The 21,461-nt window shown below is 42.2% G+C and overlaps 1 protein-coding gene across 1 annotated transcript in view; it reads left to right on the top strand.

The window, feature by feature from the left end:
• Positions 1–4,390: 4,390 nt before the first annotated feature.
• LOC130120343 (interleukin-1 receptor-like 1) overlaps positions 4,391–21,461 on the top strand; it is an 80,332-nt gene continuing 63,261 nt past the window's right edge. Inside the window, exons 1-3 of the mRNA XM_056288892.1 lie at positions 4,391–4,459; positions 5,560–5,659; positions 9,169–9,415. Coding sequence (XP_056144867.1) covers positions 4,391–4,459; positions 5,560–5,659; positions 9,169–9,415 — 416 coding nt within the window. The remainder of the gene's footprint in view (positions 4,460–5,559; positions 5,660–9,168; positions 9,416–21,461) is intronic.

The raw sequence follows: 21,461 nt of genomic DNA, 5'->3' as shown, positions 1-21,461 counted from the left end.
TTTACAAAGATGGTGATGCATTCTTTTTTATAAATATGCTTTTATTTTTAGCCAAGTTTCGTATACATAAATGTAAATTCACCAACAGAAAGCCTGAACTCTTTGCACTTCAAAAAGAAGTTGAACAATATATAAGGACAATCTCTACATCAAAAAACACAAAGGCTTTAAAAACTATCAACATTTGCAAATCTCTGAATCTGTTTACATAAAATATGATCTCACCTTTATTTATTTATTTATTTATTTTCTGTTATTTTTATAATTTGCTTTTCTCTTTTGTGTCTTTATTGGTTTTTTGTATCTTCAATCTATTGTTTTTATGGTGTCTCGTGTATCTTAGGCTTGCAGCAAGCCCTCAAAAAGGGCTTTAGTTTTCGAGATACCCCTACCCCAGTTAGAACAAAACACAACCATGTTTTTTCATATCCCATATGTGTCCCATTAATGAAATGGATGGTTGTGGAACTTTATTTTTGTGGGAAATACGTTTTTTGGGCTATTCTTTAGACCTACCCTAATATCTGAAAAAGAGCCAAATTAGTCTAGTCCAGATAGGGGTGAGGTGACAAAAAAGCCCATAATTTCATAATGCTCACTCGGAATTTCCTCAGATTTGCTGTGGTATGAAGTAGGTATCTGCCCAACATAACCAGAGAGTAATTTTTTTATTTATACACATTCCGGCCCGTAATTGTTACTGCTTGGGCATAACAATTACATCTTAACACATTAAAGCATCATTGATTCTCAAACTCAGGATTCATAAATTGGACTTATTCAAATTCAAACTTAAATTCACTTTTTAAACCTTTTAATTGTACATCTGAAACCTAAATTTTGTTTCAATCCAATGCTTTAAGCAAAATATATCACCCATAGACATACCATTTTGATAGTTACTCCTCCATTTCAAGCAACAAACATAACTTATCAACTGGCCTTTCCAAAACATTAGTTTTAGTTTTGACAAGTACACGTCTGACAAGACGATTTGAATCAGGAACTGTTTTTTCCACTTTCCCCATCAACCAAGAACCTCTTGGTGAGCTCTCATCAACTATGAAAACAACATCTCCTGATTTCAGATTTCTCCTGGTTACTGCCTTTCTTGCAGAAGAGGCAAGTACTCTTTAGTCCAGCACTTCCAAAAGATGTCAGACAGGTACTGCACCTGCTTCCATCTCCGTCTGGCATACAAGTCCTCCTTCTCAAATACTCCAGGTGGTAGAGCTGGCTGTCTTTTGAGAAGAAGCAAATGGTTAGGCATGAGTGCTTCTACATCGTTTGGATCAGTTGACAATTTTGTTATCCACAAACGTTTTGAATCTGACACGTTCACTGGCGATGTACCTTAGAACGGTGGTACTGTCAGACCAAAACACAGACTCTTCCAGTGTCATTTGTAGCTCTTTTCTCACGAGTCTGTCAATTTTCACAGCAACTGCAGCTGCTGCTAATTCCAGTCTCGGAATTGTTATCTGTTTTAATGGCAGCACTCTGGACTTGCCGATGATGAAGGAACAGTGAGTTATTTCTCTTTCATTTGTGATGCAAAGATATGTCACGACACCATATCCCTTTTCACTCGCATCAGCGAAGTTGTGGAGTTGCGCAAATGTGATTTTTCCAAATCCAGCTGGCTTCAAACATCTGTCCACTGTGAAACCATGAAGCTTTGGGAGATCAGCGAGCCACATTTGTGTTCTTTGAGCCAGCTCAGCTGGGATATCCTCATCCCAGGACACTTTCCTTCCACACAGCTCCTGCAGAATGATTTTTGCTGGCAAGATAACAGGTGACGTGTCTATTTATCCATGCACGGTACACTACCCCGCTCCTTCGGAAAAGCGCGCCCGCGCATATCCCACTTCTGACGCCAATGTAGCGAATTCGGGGGGGCAACCACAGGAACTGCCGCGGCCGAGACGCGAACCCGTATCGCCCGCACCGGGTTCGGCGTCTCTAGTTCCTGTGGTTGCCCCCCGAATTCATTACATTGGTGCCAGACGTGGGATGGTGAGACCATGCGGTCATCGGAAGCGCGTGCTCCCAGAGGCGTGAGAGGGGGGTAGTGTAACTTGCATGGATAAGTAGACCCGTTGGTCAATGGGCATGGCCCTTTAGTCGAGCGGTTAGCGATGTCTCCCGCGGTGCGGGCGGTATATGGGTTCCCGTCCTGGCTGCGGCGGCTGCTGTGGTTGCCTCCCGAATTCATTACAATATTTTATCACACTGGTTCAGACATCTCACCACTCAGGCTCTTCCAGCTGCTGGAGAAATTGTAGCTCCCAGGAAGCCAATCACTCCCACTTGTTTTGGGCCTTCCCAAAAGTAAATAAATACCCTTTGGCATAAGAGTTATATAGAATTAGTGACTATATTTGGGACAAAAAACTACTTTTAATTGAGATGAACTCCTCTTTGGTCTATTACATGCAACACCCACAAACATTAATACAAGTTACTTATTTGGAATATTTAGTGTAGCTGCTAGAAAAGCAATTACAGAGAAATGGCTTAAACCAGACACCCCATATATAGAGGACTGGTATGATATAATTCACGTTTTTGTGATGGAAAGAATCACCTTTTCCACGAGGCTTGAGGAAACTAAATTTGAGGAAATTTGGGAAAAGTGGAAATTGTGTATTTCCCCAAAACGTCATGCTTTTGTTTAAAATTGTGTATGTAAGTATGGTTTTTGTAATGATTATTCCCTTTTTTTTAATCTCAAATGGAAAAACACCCATGTTCTATTTTGTGTTCTATAATTAGTCTGTAAAAGGCAGAAAAGATGGATCACTTTGCAAAAGTATCTGACTAAAGATGATTATGTAAAGTGCTGTTAATATGTGATTCCAAATAAAAAAATCGAAAACCCAAATTTCCCTCTATATATTCGGGGTTTCATTCTACATATTCAGATTCCCTGGCGCTGCCAGGGAAGAGGAAAAGAGGAAGGCCAAAGAGGAGGTTTATGGATGTGAGGGAAGACATGCATGTGGCTGGTGTGACGGAGGAAGATGCAGAAGAAGAAATGGAAACGGATGATCAGTTGTGGCAACCCCTAACGGGAGCAGCCGAAAGTAGTAGTGGTAGAGTCTACATATTCAGATTTATTTCTCGAATAGCTCCTCATAACGTGTGTTTTAGCTATAATATTTATTTCCTCATAATATGGGTTTTGGATTAAAGCAATTGGCCCAGGTGTGAGAATAATTTTATAACAAAAATTAATTAACCGAGAAATAACATTAACACATTTTTGGGTGTGAGGTTTTACTGTAGAACACTGCAAAATGTGTTGTTTGCAAAGTGTTTATTGATAAAAAATACCAAACTAAAAGATTAAATGCAAAACAGTTAAACAGAAATAAAACATCTTTCTCATTTGTTCATACACTGTCCTTTTATCTTTTTTGCCCTGTCTCTGTCTCCCAATCAATCTTTGTAACTGCTGTCTCTCTCTTTGTCCCCTCCTCTTCCTTGTTTCTTCCCTCCCCCTTTCTCCCTATCAGTCTCACTCAATCTCTTCCTTCCTTTTCATGCACTTCATTCTCACACGCTCTCCTCTGTTCACCCACTTCTCTCCCTCTCATTTTTAATCTAAATCTCTCTTGGTCACAGAACTGAGTGATGCATGCTCTTCAGCTTCTGTTCCTCAGCTTTTGGGTGTCACTTGTGATTGGAGACACAACCGACGACACAGGTAATTTAAATGTTTCCACTCCATACAGTATTTGCTAGACATTTCCCTTCATTCTTTTATCCAGCATTTATAACTGCTTTGCTGTATTCAGTGTGGCTAGCGTCCAAAAGGAGGGACAGTTTGTAGAGAACCACTTCTACTTAGATGATGGGCTTTTGTCTTTACCTACCAATTCAGAGGCAATTGATCTTCTCAGGAGAACTTAGGCATCACTTAAGAAGTTGAACTTGTGACTACACAAAATCGCTTCAAACAATCCAGTGGTAATGGAAGTGTTCCCTTCTGAAGACCTTGCTGATGGCCTCAGCAAAGAAACCACAGTTGTGCAATGCAGTCTAGATTTATGCTGGAACTTAGCCACAGATATATTCACCTTCAGAGTGTCAGTGAGCGATAACCTATTCACACCACGTGAAATTCTGTCAGTGGTGAACAGTCTATTTGACCCTCTCACTCTGGTGGCTCCAGTGAATATACAGGGTAGAGTTCTACTATGAGAACTGACCACAGACACACGTGATAGGGACACAACACTCCCAGAGGAGATGCTATATGAATGGGAATCTTGGAGGGAATCACTCAAGTCACCCAGTTCGTTCTCGAAAAGCTAAGTTGGCCCCACAGTCCGAGCTTACCATCCCCTGCCTCGATCTGTGCGCTGCAGTGTTGGCATTAGAAATGGCAGAGCTCACCCAGGATGAATTAGACCAATATCTGGACTTTGTGATCTTCTACTACGACAGCAAGGTACTCCTGGGGTAAATATATAATGACACAAAGTCCTTCTAACTACGTCCACAACAAAGTCCAGTGGATTCATCAGTCAAAAAAGCCGGAGCAGTGGCTATGTGTCCCCCCAGAGCACAATCCTGCAGACCATGCGTCCAGGTCTATTCCATCATCCCACCTTGCTGATACAACCTGGGCCTAAGGACCTGCCTCCCTACACAAGCCCTTTGATGATTCACAAAAAGCAAGAAAGTCATCCGAGCTAGTAAATCCAGAGTTGAATGTCGAAATACGTCCCCAGGTGACAAGCTTCATCACTCAGGCTACAAAGAGAAACCTGACCACTGATTGGTTGAAGAAATTCTCCACCTGGAAATCCCTTCAGAGAGCTGTAGCACTCCTCATTCGTATTGCTCGCTCTCACAAGTCTACAAGTCACCCTAATGGATGTAAGGGTTGGTATCAGTGTAACAGACACTGCACGTCAGATGAACTGTCTTAAGCTAAGACTGTCATCATCAAGTCAGTCCAAGGAGAGCATTACTCAGAAGAGCTCACTGCCTTTGCTGAAAGACAAGCAATTAACAAGACCAACTCACTCTTAAAGCTCAGTCCAATTGTGGAATAAGGACTCCTGAGAATTGGAGGGCATCTTGCACATGCACTTAGACAGTGGTGAGAAGACACCCCCCCCCCCACGATCCTACCAAGACAAAGCCATGTCTCCATACTGCTAGTAAGGCGCTATCATGAGCAAGTGAGACATCAAGGCCATCACTTTAAGGAAGGAGCCGTTCCTGTGGATTGTTGGAGGTAAAAGCCTTATCAACTCTGTCCTACACAAGTGTGTCATCTGTCATAAACTCCGGGGCAAAGTGGAGGAGCAGAGAATGGCAGCTCTGCCTTCTGAACGCCTGAACACATCTCCTCCCTTCATGTATTTGGGATTGGATGTTTTGGCCCCTGGCTAATCACGGCAAGATGCACAAGAGGAGGGCAAGCTGAAGGTAAACGCTGAGCAGTGTGGTTCACTTGCATGAGAGCAGTCCATATCAAAGTCGTCAAGTCTCTCTTTCTGCATTAACTCATTGAGGAGCTTCTTTGCCATCCCTGTACAGCAACTCCAGTCAGACTGTGGTAAAAACTTTGTTGGAGCCTGCAAGGAGCTGGGATTAAGAAAGGACAAACCACAGGGAGAGTGCATCCCAGAGTTTGTGAGTGAGCAAGTCTATAGTGGGGAATTCAATCTGCCTCATTCTTCACATATAGACCATGCATGGAGCGCACAGAATTCTCGACTCCATGCTGCTACAGGACGCCTTCTCAAAATGTCCTGTAGGCACACATGGCCGAGGTTTCACTCAATGCTAGACATCTCGTTCCAGTCTCCACAGACCCTGACTCACCATTCATCCAAACTCCTGCAATGTTGCTGACTCAGAAAGTAGGTGTGCTTCCACCTCCAGGAGACTTCACTGACAAGGATCTGTTCGGGAAGCAGTGGAGACAAGTACAAACCCTCACCAGGAAGTTCTGCCCATGCTTGAGCCAGGAGTAGCTGCCCAACCTGCTGTTGAAAGACAATCAAATGTTTCGCGACGAGTGGTCAATGGCGCTGTTCATGTCTGCCTTTCCTTGCAGACGGAAAAGTGCGCAAAATCGAAGTGACGGTCACAGCGCATGGTACCACAAAGACTTTCCAGACACCTGTGTCAGAAGTGCCAGAAAGTTGACCTTATAGCAGAGCCACTCATATCTATGGCTCTGTTAGCGACGGGCGTTGTTAAACGTCGGGACACAAAGAGCCACGCATATCAATAGCTCTGACAACGACTCCTGGAGGCTAAATTCTGAGTCTCATCACCAGCCAGTCAGACTAGCTTGGTCTAGTCAGAAAGGCACGAACTGAGGAAGTCTCTTGGATGAGAGGCGAAACGTTTTCACGGATATATACCAAGTCCAGTTGCACGTGATTCAACTCCTTTGGATAAGAGGACTGAATGTTTATTATAAGGTCATGTAAGCAGCTACAGTAGCAGTGGCGTCACAGAAGCCAGGCGGGGAGTGTGCTGCCTTTCATCCAGTTTAAATTTAGTAAGTGAGGTCACTGTATTTTGATTGCGATTGGTTTGGATGGTTTAGTTTGAAATTCACCCCCTGGTGGTAGGGAGGGTAACTGTTGAACAGGAAGTTCTTTTCTCTTTAAAACAGGAAGTGCTTTAATTGTTATGTAGGAAGTTCATTATGTAGACAATTGTGTGGGAACAAGTACTGAGGTGCATCTCTAGCCATCCGTTGTGTTTTGAGCTATACGAAGCATTCCATGTAGGTAGAAAATATTTATTTTACATGTCTTTCTGTATTAAGCATTTTTTTTGGGGGGGGGAGTTCTGAAATGTATTTACTGTTTTACACCGCTTCTGTATGCACTATCAATACAAGACAATACAAACACCTTTATTAATCCGACTAGGGGTAAATTGTTTGGAGCAGCTCGTTATACAAACAACAACATGTTATGCAATATGTTATATATTGTTATACAAACAAAAAAAATTTTTTTAGACAAAAAACAAAAAACAAAAACACAGTAACATACAAACAAACAAATAACACAAACAACTCCAGGGAGCTAAATGTGGAATAAGATCTATAAGTAATTAATAATATTGATATGCTAGATAAACTTGGTAAACACAATAAAATGATCAGACAAAAAAAAAAAAAACCATGGAGCATTTAGTAGTCGAATTGCAGAGGGAATGGATGATTTGGAATAACGGTTAGTTTTACAAGCAGGTAAAACACAACGACGCCCTCATCAACAGAAAATTCACTTGCAAGAACATGTACAGAAGAAGCCAAAATACTTGCTGCTTTCTGGAGGATTTGTTGGTTGCAAAAACAATTCAGATGTCTTTATTTACTCCAGTGATCTTAGAGAACGATGCTGTTCAGTCTGTTTCTGTCTGTTACCATGAGGCTGTGAAACCAGCAGATAAAAGGAAAACTCAGGAGACTCAATAAAAGCTTGATATAAGCAACAGAGGATGGCGGGACTGACAGAAAAATAATTTAGTTTATGGAGAAGGTGAATTCTTTTTTGCCCCGCTTCACAATAGCCTCAGTGTTTACATCAAATCTAAGGTGGTCATCGATAATAGTCCTCAAATATTTGTATGATGTAACAATTTCCACATTTTCATTATGTGTGATGCACTCTTTGGCTTCATCTCTGTTACATTAGCATAAAGACAAAAATGGTAGTGGTGTGTGGAAGAATGGTAACTTTGTGCATCTCAAGTCAGCTAATAAAGGCGCTTTGATGCTATTTCCTGACTCTTGTCATATTGAATGGCGTTTGGCTGGCTGCCTAATTTTGTTTCAACACCTTGTGTGGGTAAACACCTTAAGGAGGACAGCACAGGGTCATTCATACATAGTCCTCTGGAAAACACATTGATATACACACGTTTTGGACCAGCTTTCAACATTATTTCACCTTTTACCTATTCATACACGCCTATTCTCATACCCAGAATTTCCACAACATTACCTGGCTGACGCTCTGATGAGTTTTCTCTAGAAAGATGATTATAAATGGCCATATTTTTACAGGCAGTAGAAAGGTGTGATCCTCCAGACTCCCCCTGTATTTCTGTTATTGACTGTCTGGCTTTATTTATGGCAAATCATCTGGTAATATGCAATAAGTCTACATCCATGGTGCTCATACCAGTTTGATGGTAAAGACAGACCACCAATCAAAGCTGCCTTTTATTGCAGTTGTTTGTCCTGCTCTTTCCCGACCAGGCTTTTTTTTTGGCTCCCTTTCAGCTTCAATAACTTAGTGCAGCTTCATGTTTGTTGTGGATTTTTAAAGTTATTAATGTGTCAGAAGTAATATTTTGACGAGATTTTTAGAAGTTGCATTGAAATGATTTTTCAGCTGATTCAATGGCCCACGCCCAGCTTTATGCTGGTCCTAACCAATGATATGTAAAATCCTAATTCACACACTGAGCTCAAAAACTGAAGACAGTAGACAGATAGGAACATTTGAACAGTGAAATACCATGTGTTATCTTTTTGTTGGAGGATTCTTAATGTCAGCAATAATTTAATATTAAGGCTGCTACGAGGAGGTTTTTGATTTCTGTTGACTATTTGCACCCATAAAGACAAAAATATAAGTGTTGCATGGAAGAATTGTAACTTGTGCATTTGTTTTGAAGAGAAGGGTGAGAGATCTGGTGTTTCGGGGAAAAACAACTTTTGAAGATAGAGTGCAATGAGATAATTTGTCTCTAATTGTGGTTATGTGTCCCATCTGTGTGCCGCAAATTGTTTTGCCAAATTTTGCAGGGAATCCAATCCAGACACAAGCACTGGAAATAATTTATATCACTGATGGGCTCATTTACTTATATTGTTTATATAAAGGCTTCAAAATTAAACTGAGACTGATGAAAAAAATCCTCGCAGCAGCTTGAAGTTAACACTTAAAGGCTATAGCATTGAGATTCAGTAAGGGTTTCAAATGTAGAGTGACAAAGTGGAATAGGAGACCTTATCTATGAAAGATAAAACATTTTTTTTTCTAAGGAGCCCCAAAAAAATCTCATAGCCCCCCTAGTCAGTGTAGTCTAGAGCTGGGCCTGTGTGTAGATCAAAATCATCATCTACTTCATCTTGATCATATTCGCTATCACTTTCTACATGCTCAGAAGCAGAGGACCAGCCTGGATGTTTGGAAGATTTGGAAAGCATTGCGGTGCTCGAGGGGGAGTCATGGCTCTTTGTGCACCCTTTTGTAATCAATGCCAACTTCAGTGACGAAGAATTCTCCTGGTACAGAAATGACTCCGAGATCCATTACATCAGCTCCTCTGAGGAAGAACGGATCCATCACCATGGACCCGTGCTGTTTTTGCTCAACCTCACTCTGGATGACTCCAGTCTCTACACCACCAGGTAGGGCAGAGAAGTGAGTCAGTGTGTGAGTGAGCAAGTGAACAAATGAGTGAAAAAGAAAAGTAAGAGCATGAGAGGAAGAGACTGAGACAACAAGGGAGGGGGAGTGGGAGTGATAAGGAAAGGAGACGCCAGCATGAAGTGCTATTAAAAAACCTAACCTTGATCCAGGGGCACTCAACAACTATAGGCTGATAATATAGCCTTACTTTAAAAAAAAAATCATGGCTTAACAATTTACCACCTTTATGTTCAACCACTATATTTTTGAACCCTTTCAGCCCATGTTTAAATATTTTCACTCAACTGAAACCACATTGACTACTACTACTACTACTTTCGGCTGCTCCCATTAGGGGTCGCCACAGCGGATCATCCGTTTCCATTTCTTCCTGTCTTCTGCGTCTTCCTCTGTCACACCAGCCACCTGCATGTCTTCCCTCACCACATCCATAAACCTCCTCTTTGGCCTTCCTCTTCTCCTCTTCCCTGGCAGCTCCATATTCAGCACCCTTCTCCCAATATACTCAGCATCTCTCCTCCACACATGTCCAAGCCATCTCAATCTTGCCTCTCTTGCTTTGTCTCCAAACCGTCCAACCTGAGCGGTCCCTCTAATATAATCGTTCCTAATCCTGTCCTTCTTCGTTACTCCCAGTGAAAATCTTAGCATCTTCAACTCTGCCACCTCCAGCTCCGCCTCCTGTCTTTTCGTCAGTGCCACTGTCTCCAAACCATATAACATAGCTGGTCTCACAACCATCTTGTAAACTTTCCCTTTAACTCTTGCTGATACCCTTCTGTCGCAAATCACTCCTGACACACTTCTCCACCCACTCCAACCTGCCTGCACTCTCTTTTTCACCTCTCTACTGCACTCCCCGTTACTTTGGACAGTTGACCCCAAGTATTTAAACTCAAATGCCTTTGTCACCTCCACTCCTTGCATCCTGACCATTCCACTGTCCTCTCTCTCATTCACGCATAGGTATTCCGTCTTGCTCCTACCGACTTTCATTCCTCTTCTCTCCAGTGCATACCTCCACCTCTCCAGGCTCTCCTCAACCTGCACCCTACTCTCGCTACAGATCACAATGTCATCCGCGAACATCATCGTCCATGGAGACTCCTGCCTGATCTTGTCCGTCAACCTGTCCATCACCATTGCAAACAAGAAAGGGCTCAGAGCCGATCCTTGATGTAATCCCACCTCCACCTTGAACCCATCTGTCATTCCAACCGCACACCTCACCATTGTCACACTTCCCTCATACGTATCCTGCACCACTCCTACATACTTCTCTGCAACTCCTGACTTCCTCATACAATACCACACCTCCTCTCTCGGCACTCTGTCATAAGCTTTCTCTAAATCTTCAAAGACACAATGCAACTCTTTCTGGCCTTCTCTATACTTCTCAATCAATATTCTCAAAGCAAACATCACATCTGTGGTGCTCTTTCGTGGCATGAAACCATACTGCTGCTCGCTGATCGTCACCTCTCCTCTTAACCTAGCTTCTATTACTCTTTCCCAAATCTTCATGCTGTGGCTGATCAACTTTATACCTCTGTAGTTGTTACAGTTCTGCACATCGCCCTTGTTCTTGAAAATCGGTACCAGTATGCTTCTTCTCCACTCCTCAGGCATCCTCTCGCTTTCCAGGATTGTGTTAAACAATCTAGTTAAAAACTCCACTGCCATCTCTCCTAAACATCTCCATGCCTCCACAGGTATGTCATCAGGACCAACTGCCTTTCCACTCTTCATCCTCTTCATAGCTGCCCTCACTTCCTCCTTGCTAATCCGCTGAACTTCCTGATTCACTATCCCTACATCATCCAACCTTCTCTCTCTCTCATTTTCTTCATTCATCAGCCCCTCAAAGTATTCCTTCCACCTTCTTAGCAGACTCTCCTCGCTTGTCAGCACATTTCCATCTCTATCCTTGATCGCCCTAACTTGCTGCACATCCTTTGCAGCTTGGTCCCTCTGTCTAGCCAATCGGTACAAGTCCTTTTCTCCTTCCTTAGTGTCTAATCTGTCATACAACTCACCATACGCCTTTTCCTTTGCCTTTGCCACCTCTCTCTTTGCTTTACGCTGCATCTCCTTGTACTCCTGTCTACTTTCTTCATCTCTCTTACTATCCCACTTCTTCTTTGCCAACCTTTTCCTCTGTATAATTTGCTGTACTTCCTCATTCCACCACCAAGTCTCCTTGTCTTCCTTCCTCTGTCCTGATGACACACCAAGTACCTTCCTAGCTGTCTCCCTCACTATTTCTGCAGTGGTTTTCCAGCCATCTGGCAACTCTTCACTACCACCCAGTGCTTGTCTTAACTCCTGCCTGAACTCCACACAACAGTCTTCCTTCTTCAACTTCCACCATTTGATCTTCGGCTGTGTCTTCACTCGCTTCCTCTTCTTGGTCTCCAAAGTCATCCTACAGACCACCATCCGATGCTGCCTAGCTACGTTCTCCCCTGTCACCACCTTGCAGTCTCCAATCCCTTTTAGATGGCGCCTTCTACATAACATATAGTCCACCTGTGTGCACTTTCCTCCACTCTTGTACGTCACCCTGTGTTCCTCCCTCTTCTTGAAATATGTATTCACCACTGCCATTTCCATCCTTTTCGCAAAATCGACCACCATCTGTCCTTCCACATTTCTCTTCTTGACTCCATACCTTCCCATCACCTCCTCATCACCTCTGTTCCCTCACCAACATGTCCATTGAAGTCCGCTCCAATCACCACTCTCTCCTCCTTGGGTACCCTCTCCACCATGTCGTCCAACTCACTCCAGAATTCTTCTTTTTCATCCATCTCACACCCAACTTGCGGGGCATATGCGCTGATAACATTCAGCAATAAACCTTCAATTTCCAGCTTCATACTCATCACTCTGTCTGACACTCTCTTCACCTCCAGCACGCTCTTGACATACTCTTCCTTCAGAATTACCCCTACCCCATTTCTCCTCCCATTCACACCATGGTAGAAGAGTTTGAACCCACCTCCGATACTCCTGGCCTTACTCCCCTTCCACCTGGTTTCTTGCACACACAGTATGCCTACCTTTCTTCTTTCCATCATGTCAGCCAACTCTCTCCCTTGACCAGTCATAGTGCCAACATTCAAAGTTCCAACTCTCACCTCCACATGCCTACCCTTCCTCCTCTCTAGCTGCCTCTGGACATGCTTTCCCCCTCTCCTTCTCCTTCGCCCAACAGTAGCATAGTTTCCACTGACACCCTGCTGGTTAACAGTACCGGTGGCGGTCATTGGTAACCCGGGCCTCGACCGATCCGGTATGTAAGTCTTATTTATGATCCGCATATTTGATTTGGCAAAGATTTTACGCCGGATGCCCTTCCTGACGCAACCCTCCCCATTTGTCCGGGCTTGGGACCGGCACTAAGGATGCACTGGCTTGTGCATCCTCAGTGGCTGGGTTGAAACCACATTGACTAAATTGGCAAATAAACTTAGGCTTGCTGCTTTCACGTGCATGGCGAGGAATTTGAAGTGGTTGGTATTTGTCATAGTTCAAAAGATTCACATTAAACGGTACCATCATCACACCATAAAATGATGTTTCTGCTGCATAGTCAATTAATTTGAAGTTTGGAGCTCACATCTAGAGCATTAGCTAATGTCTATTTGTTGCCTAAACATATCATGATTTTAACATTATCAGTCAACATGTTATCGTAGGTTACATTACAGGGAAATGCTCCCTGAAAAGAGTAAAGTTGATATCAGGTCCTTTTTTAAGATGAGTCAGTCTAAGTACTAAGTAGACACTTGGGGTAACATGATAATAATGTTTTGTAATTGTAACTACTTGAAATAGGTTAAAAGCCAATTATAGTACACCAGTATGTTAAGTAGAGGCTCTGTAATGAGGATAAGTATGACACAAACACTACTTTGTGAAAATAGAACTATTCTATTTAAAAAAACAAAATCCACCTGTCGACGTTTCACTTAGATTGGCTAAGTGAAAAAAAAACTTTTTTGACCCTTTTAGAATAAAGCGAACCAACTTACATTTGTCCCTTTTGTTTGTCAGATACCAACCAAAAATAAATTGTCCCCTGGGTGGTGTTATATTTTGAATTCTATACATTTTCTTTAGTCCTTATTTCCTCTTTGAATGCAAGTTTAATTTTTCTTGAAGAAATTTAGTTCAGTTCAGTCAAGTTCCCCCCCCCCCCCAACTACGTACACTAGTTCACCTAGGGGCCCCATATTTTTTTTCTTTAAGTTTATCTAATCCAAGTGGAGAATCCGACGTGTCCAAATCCATGGAGCGGCTCCTCTACTCCTCCATACGCGCCATCTGGAATTGATGTGATTTATGATGTTTGTTTTTCTTTCCCTCTCCTCCTCCATACGCATCATCTGTGATTTATGTGATTTATGATGTTTGTTTTCTTTCCCTTTTGTATCTGTCCAAGTTGGAGAGTACTGCTGGCATCGTGTGTGACTGCCGTAGCCCCCCTTCCCATCCACCCCTGTATGTCTGTGTTATGTTTATCTGTCGTCTTGTTTCACCCAATTTACTGCAAAGCGACTTTTGAGTATTAGAAAAGTGCTATATAAGTTTAATTTATTATTATTATTATTATTATCAGGGGCCGTCGTTGTGCCTCTCGCTCGCTGAAACCCCCCAGTCGTCATCTCAGACATCGACCATACAAAAAGCCTACTTGCATATGGTACAGTTGAAATTACAATAAATATTTTTTTTTACAATATGCAGATTGTTTGCAGTTATCTCATAGTCATTCATCACTCTCCTACTAATTTAAATGTTCACAAAACCAGAACCCAAAATTTGTCAGTGACTAATAAAGTAAAATCCACCAGACAAACGTTTCTGAAGCAACAAAACTTCACAATCAAATCTCTTATAGTATTTTTTACAGTGTTCTATTACACTAGCGCATAACACCATGTAATGTTTGTTGGGTTTTTTTCTCTTTCCTTTCACGGTGATGAAAATAAACACGAGGTACGTTTAGTTTAAGCTAGCACAGAAAACGTAACGGGAGGATAATCATCAAAGACGTCAAATTCTGGTCCTCTGTAACCTTCTGGTGAACAACAGAATACCAAAACACGGTATCTCTGTCCTGAATAACCTCTCCATTCTTCAGCTCAATCCCACTTCTAGCACCAATGTGGCGAGCCGGCGTGTAAGAACGAGTTGAGAGGCAGAGATCTCTTTAATCGCAGCTCCCGTGCTCCAAACACCGCACGACCCCGGGAGTACACTTTTATTCACACCAGCCAGAACAGACCAGAACTGACAACACATAATGATGTTGATGTCCCAATGCCCCGATATCACAACTGGTTTCACCAGTCTGTCACGGTCCTACAGTCAGTCAGTCAGTCAGTCAGTCAGTCAGTCAGTCAGTAAATGGTCTTCTACTTAGTCCGAGTCAAACCCCTGAACAAACAACACAGCAATAACCACACAATGAACACAACATCATTAAAATACAATTTAAAATGTAACATTAGCAGTCCCAGTGGCACAGTGGTTAGCGCGGTCGCCTCACAGCAAGGAGGTCCTGGGTTCGAACCCCGGGGTTGCCCAACCTTGGGGGTCATTCTGATTCTGATTCTGATCCCAGGTCATCCTCTGTGTGGAGTTTGCATGTTCTCCCTGTGTCTGAATGAGTTTCCTCCAGGTACTCCGGTTTCCTCCCACAGTCCAAAGACATGTAGGTCAGGTGAATTGGCCATAATAAATTGTCCCTAGGTGTGAATGTGTCAGCCCTGTGCTAGACTGGTGGCCTGTCCAGGGTGTCTCCCTGCCTGCTGCCCAATGACTGCTGGGATAGGCTCCAGCATCCTGCGACCCTAAGTGGGATAAGTGGCTTGGATAATGGATAATGGACATTTGCAGTCCCATCAGCCATTGCGCTCCTGCAGCGCAGAACCGCCGACACTCAGAGTGACCGCCTGACTGACCGCCTGACTAGCTTAACGCTAGCTATCCCCATGCTACTGTTATGGGTCTTGGATGGCATGTTGCTGCCATCTGTTGGAATTTGGGTGGTGCTGCTTTGCCGGCTGTGTGTCGTTGTAGGGGGGTTGATGCTAGATCCAACGGGGTGTAGGCACGGAAGTAGCCGTGATTGGCTGTTGCGTCGGCCAATAGACAATGTGGAACCTCGAAGCGCACTGACTTGAAACAAACGATGCACATTGAAACATTTAGCTAGCTAGTTTACAACCGACCTTAACATTGCCAGATCGTACTGTAACGATAGCTAATGTTAACGCTCGCTAACAATGGAAATTCAAAAAGAGTTTAAACCCTAACCAACAACCAATCACTTCATCTTCTTCCGTGCCTACACCCCGTTGGATCCAGCATCAACCTCGTAGGGGCATTGTGCCCTGGATTTTGTGTGCCCCAGAAGTTGTGTCCGAGTCAGATAGAATTACTGCGTCAGCACTCATGAGCAAGCTTGTCAGTGTTCGGAGTGTATAAGTGGGATGAATGATAGCGACGCTTACCCTTTTCTCCCAAGGAGACGTGAATATTAGCTTACCAGTTTAAGTGTGGTAAAGTTAAAGTTGGAGATTATAGGGGAATTATCAGTCTACGTCACTCTACCGTCACGCAGGTTCTACTGCGCATGTCGGCTGCAGCAAGGAAGTGGCTGGCATCATCATGTCGTGTTGTGCATTCGGTGGCCAGAATCGTTTTGACAAACAAAACAAAATGCTCAAGTTTTACCGAATGATTTTACCGAATGCACACTTATTGTAAAAGAAATTTTTTGTTATTATTGAGATTAATTCAGCATTCAATTGTTTTAATGTAAGATACAACTACAGGCATTCCAATTTATTACCGCATTAAATGATTTGTTTCACAGTACATCTTTTTGACTTCATTTTTTGCACTGTTCACGATACCTATCCACAACATTTCTTGCACACTCATAGTCGAAGTGGTTCTTGCACTTTGCACAGGAGGTCATCTTCCCGAACTCTGGCCTTTCACAGTGGGAGCAGGCTGTAGGTGTGCGTATGTTTGGGTCCATGCTGCGGGTTAAGAGTTCAGGCAAAATACTTTGTTTGAAGAACTGTTCAGCAATAGGCAAGACTGTTTACAGCATTTCTTCATCTCTGGCTAAGCAAGTGATCATTACATCCTGCTCTGTCCAAACCACAAAGTCGCAGTACTGGATGTCACATACAAACATGAAGCTGAACTTGGTGGTAATATTCATGGTTCTTCTTAAGGTGTAATAATTTGTCTAAGCAAAATTGTCTCCTCACTGCTTCCTGTCAGACCATCACGGTATTTGTATGGGCACTTAACCTCCACAGTTCCTCTCCCACAGCAGGTACAGTTTGCCATTCCATCTGGTGATGCCCCAAGATGTGGTTTGTGTGGACGCACAACAAGACCGCAGAGTTTCACGTTGAAGTTTTGCTGTTGTGCTTACTGCTGTGTATCGTTTTCTGGCTGTGTCCTCATTCTCTCTTCCCCAATCTATTGCATTTACATGGGACAATTCTTTGTCGTCATAGTGCATTACCTGTTTGACTAAGTTCGTTTTAGCTGTCTTGGCTCTTACAGTGCATACATGATGTACGGTGGTGCTAGTTATCCGTCCAGCTGTGTGTGTGTGCCAAGCCTGGGATTGAGCCTGATTTTTAGCAATACGCTCAAGGTGTACACACTGCTCCTGTGTTAATTCCTGCCCCAGTTTAGAAAAGGTTGCTTTACTCTTCTCCTGTAATTCACTTGGGCAGACGCCTCTCAGATTGGCGTCATACCTACCAGTGGCTCCAGCGGGTCTCCATTCTCTTTGTCAGATTCCGATGCTGAGTCAGTGTCTCTGCAGTCCAGGCTAGTGAGCACAGCTGCCTTAGGTTCCAGTAGTTTCAGTTTCTTTATGTCTTCATCCCTCAGCTCTGAATACATAATAAAATAGATGTTAGATAATGCATGAATGTAATTGTGTGGGATACAATGTGGTACAATCAGGGGTGTTGTGGTAAATACAGAGGTGGCTAAACTCTGCACTCAACAGAGTTTACCCACCTTGTTTCCCCTCATTTATTAACACAGTTGATCAGAAAACAAGTGAGTAAACACTCAGCCTCATTTAAATACGGTGGGTAAAATGAGTTTAGCTGGGTTTACCCTCCACTACACCCCTGGGTGCAATATGTGTGATATAATGTCTTTACATGAAGCAAATTCATTTTTTTTTGGAATAATCTTTTTATTTGGAGATGTTAACAAGCGCAAAATACAATAGGCATGAAATTAGACTACCTCCATTTTTCTTTTTTCTTTTACACAAACACCCCAACCACCCACCCTTCCCACCCACTAAAACATGGGGTGCACCCGCCTAGAGAAGCAGAGAAAGAAAATAAGATAACACATACACAATAATAATAATAACAGATATATTTACATGTGAAAGAGGTCACATTTAGCCATATTCAATGTCACTGTGTACATACATATTCACAACTGCAGTCATACATGCCTTCATTAGTCCAAGGTTCGCAGAAGAATTTTATTATATTGGAAATCAAAACACCCACCTAAAGTGTCTATGTGGTAGCTCAACCACATAGACACTTTAGGTGGTTGTTTTGATTTCCAATCTAATAAAATGATGGTTTTATGGCTTTTCCTCATAGAGTGTTCCCCACCTGTGATTCCAAATATAGCTGCTGCTGCATTGGGTTGGAAAGCAATATCAAGCGCTTCCGACAGTGATTTAAAACCATAGACCAGTAAGTTGTCAGAGCCGGGCATGACCAAAACATATGGGTTAAGTTGGCAGGGGTGTTATGGCACCTGTCACAACTTGCGTCTGAATTAGGGTAAATCTTAGCTAGTCTTGCTTTACAAAAATGAGCGCGATGTAGGACTTTGAACTGTATTATACTTAGTCTTGGACAGGAAGTACTATCATTCACTTTTTGTAAAGCACAGTTCCAGTTGTCCTCATCCATGTCCTCTCCAAGCTCAGCTGCCCAGTCTGCCCTAATCTTAGCAAGAGTTATGTTTTTAAGAGAAGCTATACAATCATGTATCCTTGAAATTAGTCCTTTAGAATTAAAAGGGATCTCTAGCATACCATCTAAACCCGAGACTGAAGATAAGTTTGGAAAGTTGGGGTCATGGCTCTGAAGGAAGTGGCGGACTTGAAAATATCAATAAGCTAGACCGAGGGAACCCAAATTTGTGTGATAAGTCATCAAAGCTTGCAAATACACCGTTTATGTGCATATCTTTAAATTTAGAAATACATCGTCTCTGCCAAAAAGAGAATGCAGAGTCTAATCTAGCTGGGGGAAAAAGGTGATTATTGCATATAGGACTCATGCTAAGACAATGTTTGAACCCAAAGTTCCGTCTAAATTGAAACCATATCTTGAGGGTATTGATGACGACTGGGTTGTTACTAAAGTGTGTAATAGAAAGAGGAGAGCTGGAAGTGACCAGGGCTGTGAGAGATGATGAGATATAAGATGTAGCCTAAAAGTCTGTATCTGGCGAGTGAAGCCAATACATAATTTTTTGAACATTTGCAGCCCAATAGTAATAGCAAAGATTTGGAAGAGCTAAGCCACCCTGTAATTTAGGCCTTTGTAGTAATTCTATACGTATTCTAGGGATCTTATCGCTCCATATGAATGAAATGAAAGCCTTATCAATGGATTTTAAAAAGGGTTTAGGAAGATAAAGTGGGATACATTGAAACAAATAAAGGAATTTGGGGAGTACATTCATTTTGATACAATTCACTTTTCCTGCCAAGGACAAGTGAAGTGACTTCCACTTTTTCAGGTCTAGTCTGACTTTCTCAAATAAAGGAGAAAAGTTTTCCTGTTAAAGACTTTGCATGTCTCTCGTGATATTAATGCCCAAATGTTTAAAGCCATTTCTAGACATTTGGAACGGTAGGGCATTATCTTGTATATGAAGAGCCAAGTCATTAACAGGGTAACTTTCACTTTTGCCAAAGTTTACTTTGTACCCAGAGAATGTACCGAAGCTCTCCAAAGCATGGATAATGTGAGGTGTGCTAAGAACTGGATCTGAAACATAATAATAAATCATCAGCGTATAAAGACAACCTGTACTCTATTCCTCCTCTATGAATTCCACTTATATATGGTAACGATTTAAGTGTAATGGATAAGGGCTCTATAGCTAAAGCAAATAATAGTGGACTGAGTGGGCAACCTGACGGGTCTCTCTTGACAGCTGGAAGTGTTGTGATTGTTTACCATTTGTAACAACTGAGGCTTTGGGTGAAGTATACAAAAGCTTAATCCATGAAATAAAATTAGGACCATACCCACAGTTTTTTAAACAAGTAAACAAAAATTCCCATTCGACCCTGTCAAAAGCTTTCTCTGCATCCAGTGAGATGACCACCTCTGGTAACTCATTGGATGCAAGAGAGTGAATAATATTCCAAAGCCGACGGATATTTGTGAATGAATGTCGTCCCGAAATGAAGCAGGTTGGTCAACAGATATCACTTCATGCATTGTGGTTTCTAAGTGTAGGGCAAGAGCTTTGACTAGGATCTTCACATCACAGTTTAGGAGAGAAATGGGTCTATATGAACCACATTCTGTGTTATCTTTACCTGGCTTAAGCAGGAGAGTAATTGATGCTTTGGTCAGTGTTGTGGCAGCGACCCACGAGACAGAGAATCATTAAACACATCGAGTAAAATTATAGACAATTTGTTAGAAAATGTTTTGAAGAGCTCTATTGGGTACCCATCTGGGCCAGGTGTTTTACCACTTTGCCTCGCCATTATTGTATTAATGATTTCTGTCTGTTGTAGTGGGAGTTCAGTCTCAGTCCTATGAATTGCATTGATAGAAGGAGCCTGGAGATTATAAAAAAAATGTTCCATATCAATACTTTCACTTATTGCTTCTGATGTATATAGGTTTGAGTAATATCAGGCGAATGTTTCATTAATTTCTTCTGGGTTAATAGTTAACTCCCCATTTGGTTTCCTAATTTGTGGGATCTGTCGAGCAACTGCTTGGCACTTAAGCTGGTGTGCTAAGAGACGACCAGCCTTCTCACCATGCTCGTAGACAAAGCCACATGATTTTAGTAAGAGTCGTTCTGTCTTTCTAGTTGATAAGTTGTATTGGGTTTGGTCGTCGCGCTTCCTTTTAAAGAGCTCAGGGGAAGGGGCAGTAGAGTACAGAACATCCACTGTATCTATAGATTTAATGAACTGGTCCTGTTTAAGCCTTTGCATTTTCTTGAATCTAGCTGAATATGACATAATCTCGCCCCTGATTACAGCTTTCAATTTTTCCCAAAGCAACGATGGGGAAATATTATCTTTTTTATTGAATTCGATAAAGTCATCAATTTTTTTAGATATCAATACACAAAAGGCTTTATCTGCCAATAAAGTTTTGTCTAATTTTCAAGGAGAGCGTTCCAAATTGTTAAGAAGAAATGTGATATCTAGTAACACAGGGGCATGATCTGATTCTATTATAGTCATATATTCAGTTTTAGTGACATAGGGGAGAAGCGTTCTATCAATGAAGAAATAGTCTATTCTACTATACGAATGATGAACTGGGGAAAAGGAGAAGGATTGATTTTGTGGAAATAAGGAACGCCAAGGGTCGACACCTCCTATCTGATCCATAAGGAGTGGCAGTAATTTGGCCATTTTTGAAGGGGTTGTGGATTTAGGATTAGAACGGTCTAGTACTGGATTAATTACACAGTTCAGATCACCACCAAAGATCAATTGTTGTGAGTTCAAATCTGGTATTAATGACGTGACCCTTTCTATAAATGTATCATCATCCCAATTTGGGGTGTAAACATTAACCAAAAGGAAAAGTTTGTGCAAAAGGAACCCAGACACCATAACATAGCGTCCCTGTGGATCTGAAATAACAGCGGATGCACTGAACTGAATTTTTTTATGTATCAATATAGCTTTTCCACGTGTTCTGGAATTTAAATTCGGTGAAA

This window comes from Lampris incognitus, chromosome 11, assembly GCF_029633865.1.
Source record: "Lampris incognitus isolate fLamInc1 chromosome 11, fLamInc1.hap2, whole genome shotgun sequence".
NCBI lineage: Eukaryota > Metazoa > Chordata > Actinopteri > Lampriformes > Lampridae > Lampris > Lampris incognitus.
This window is presented reverse-complemented; position numbering and strand designations above follow the sequence as displayed.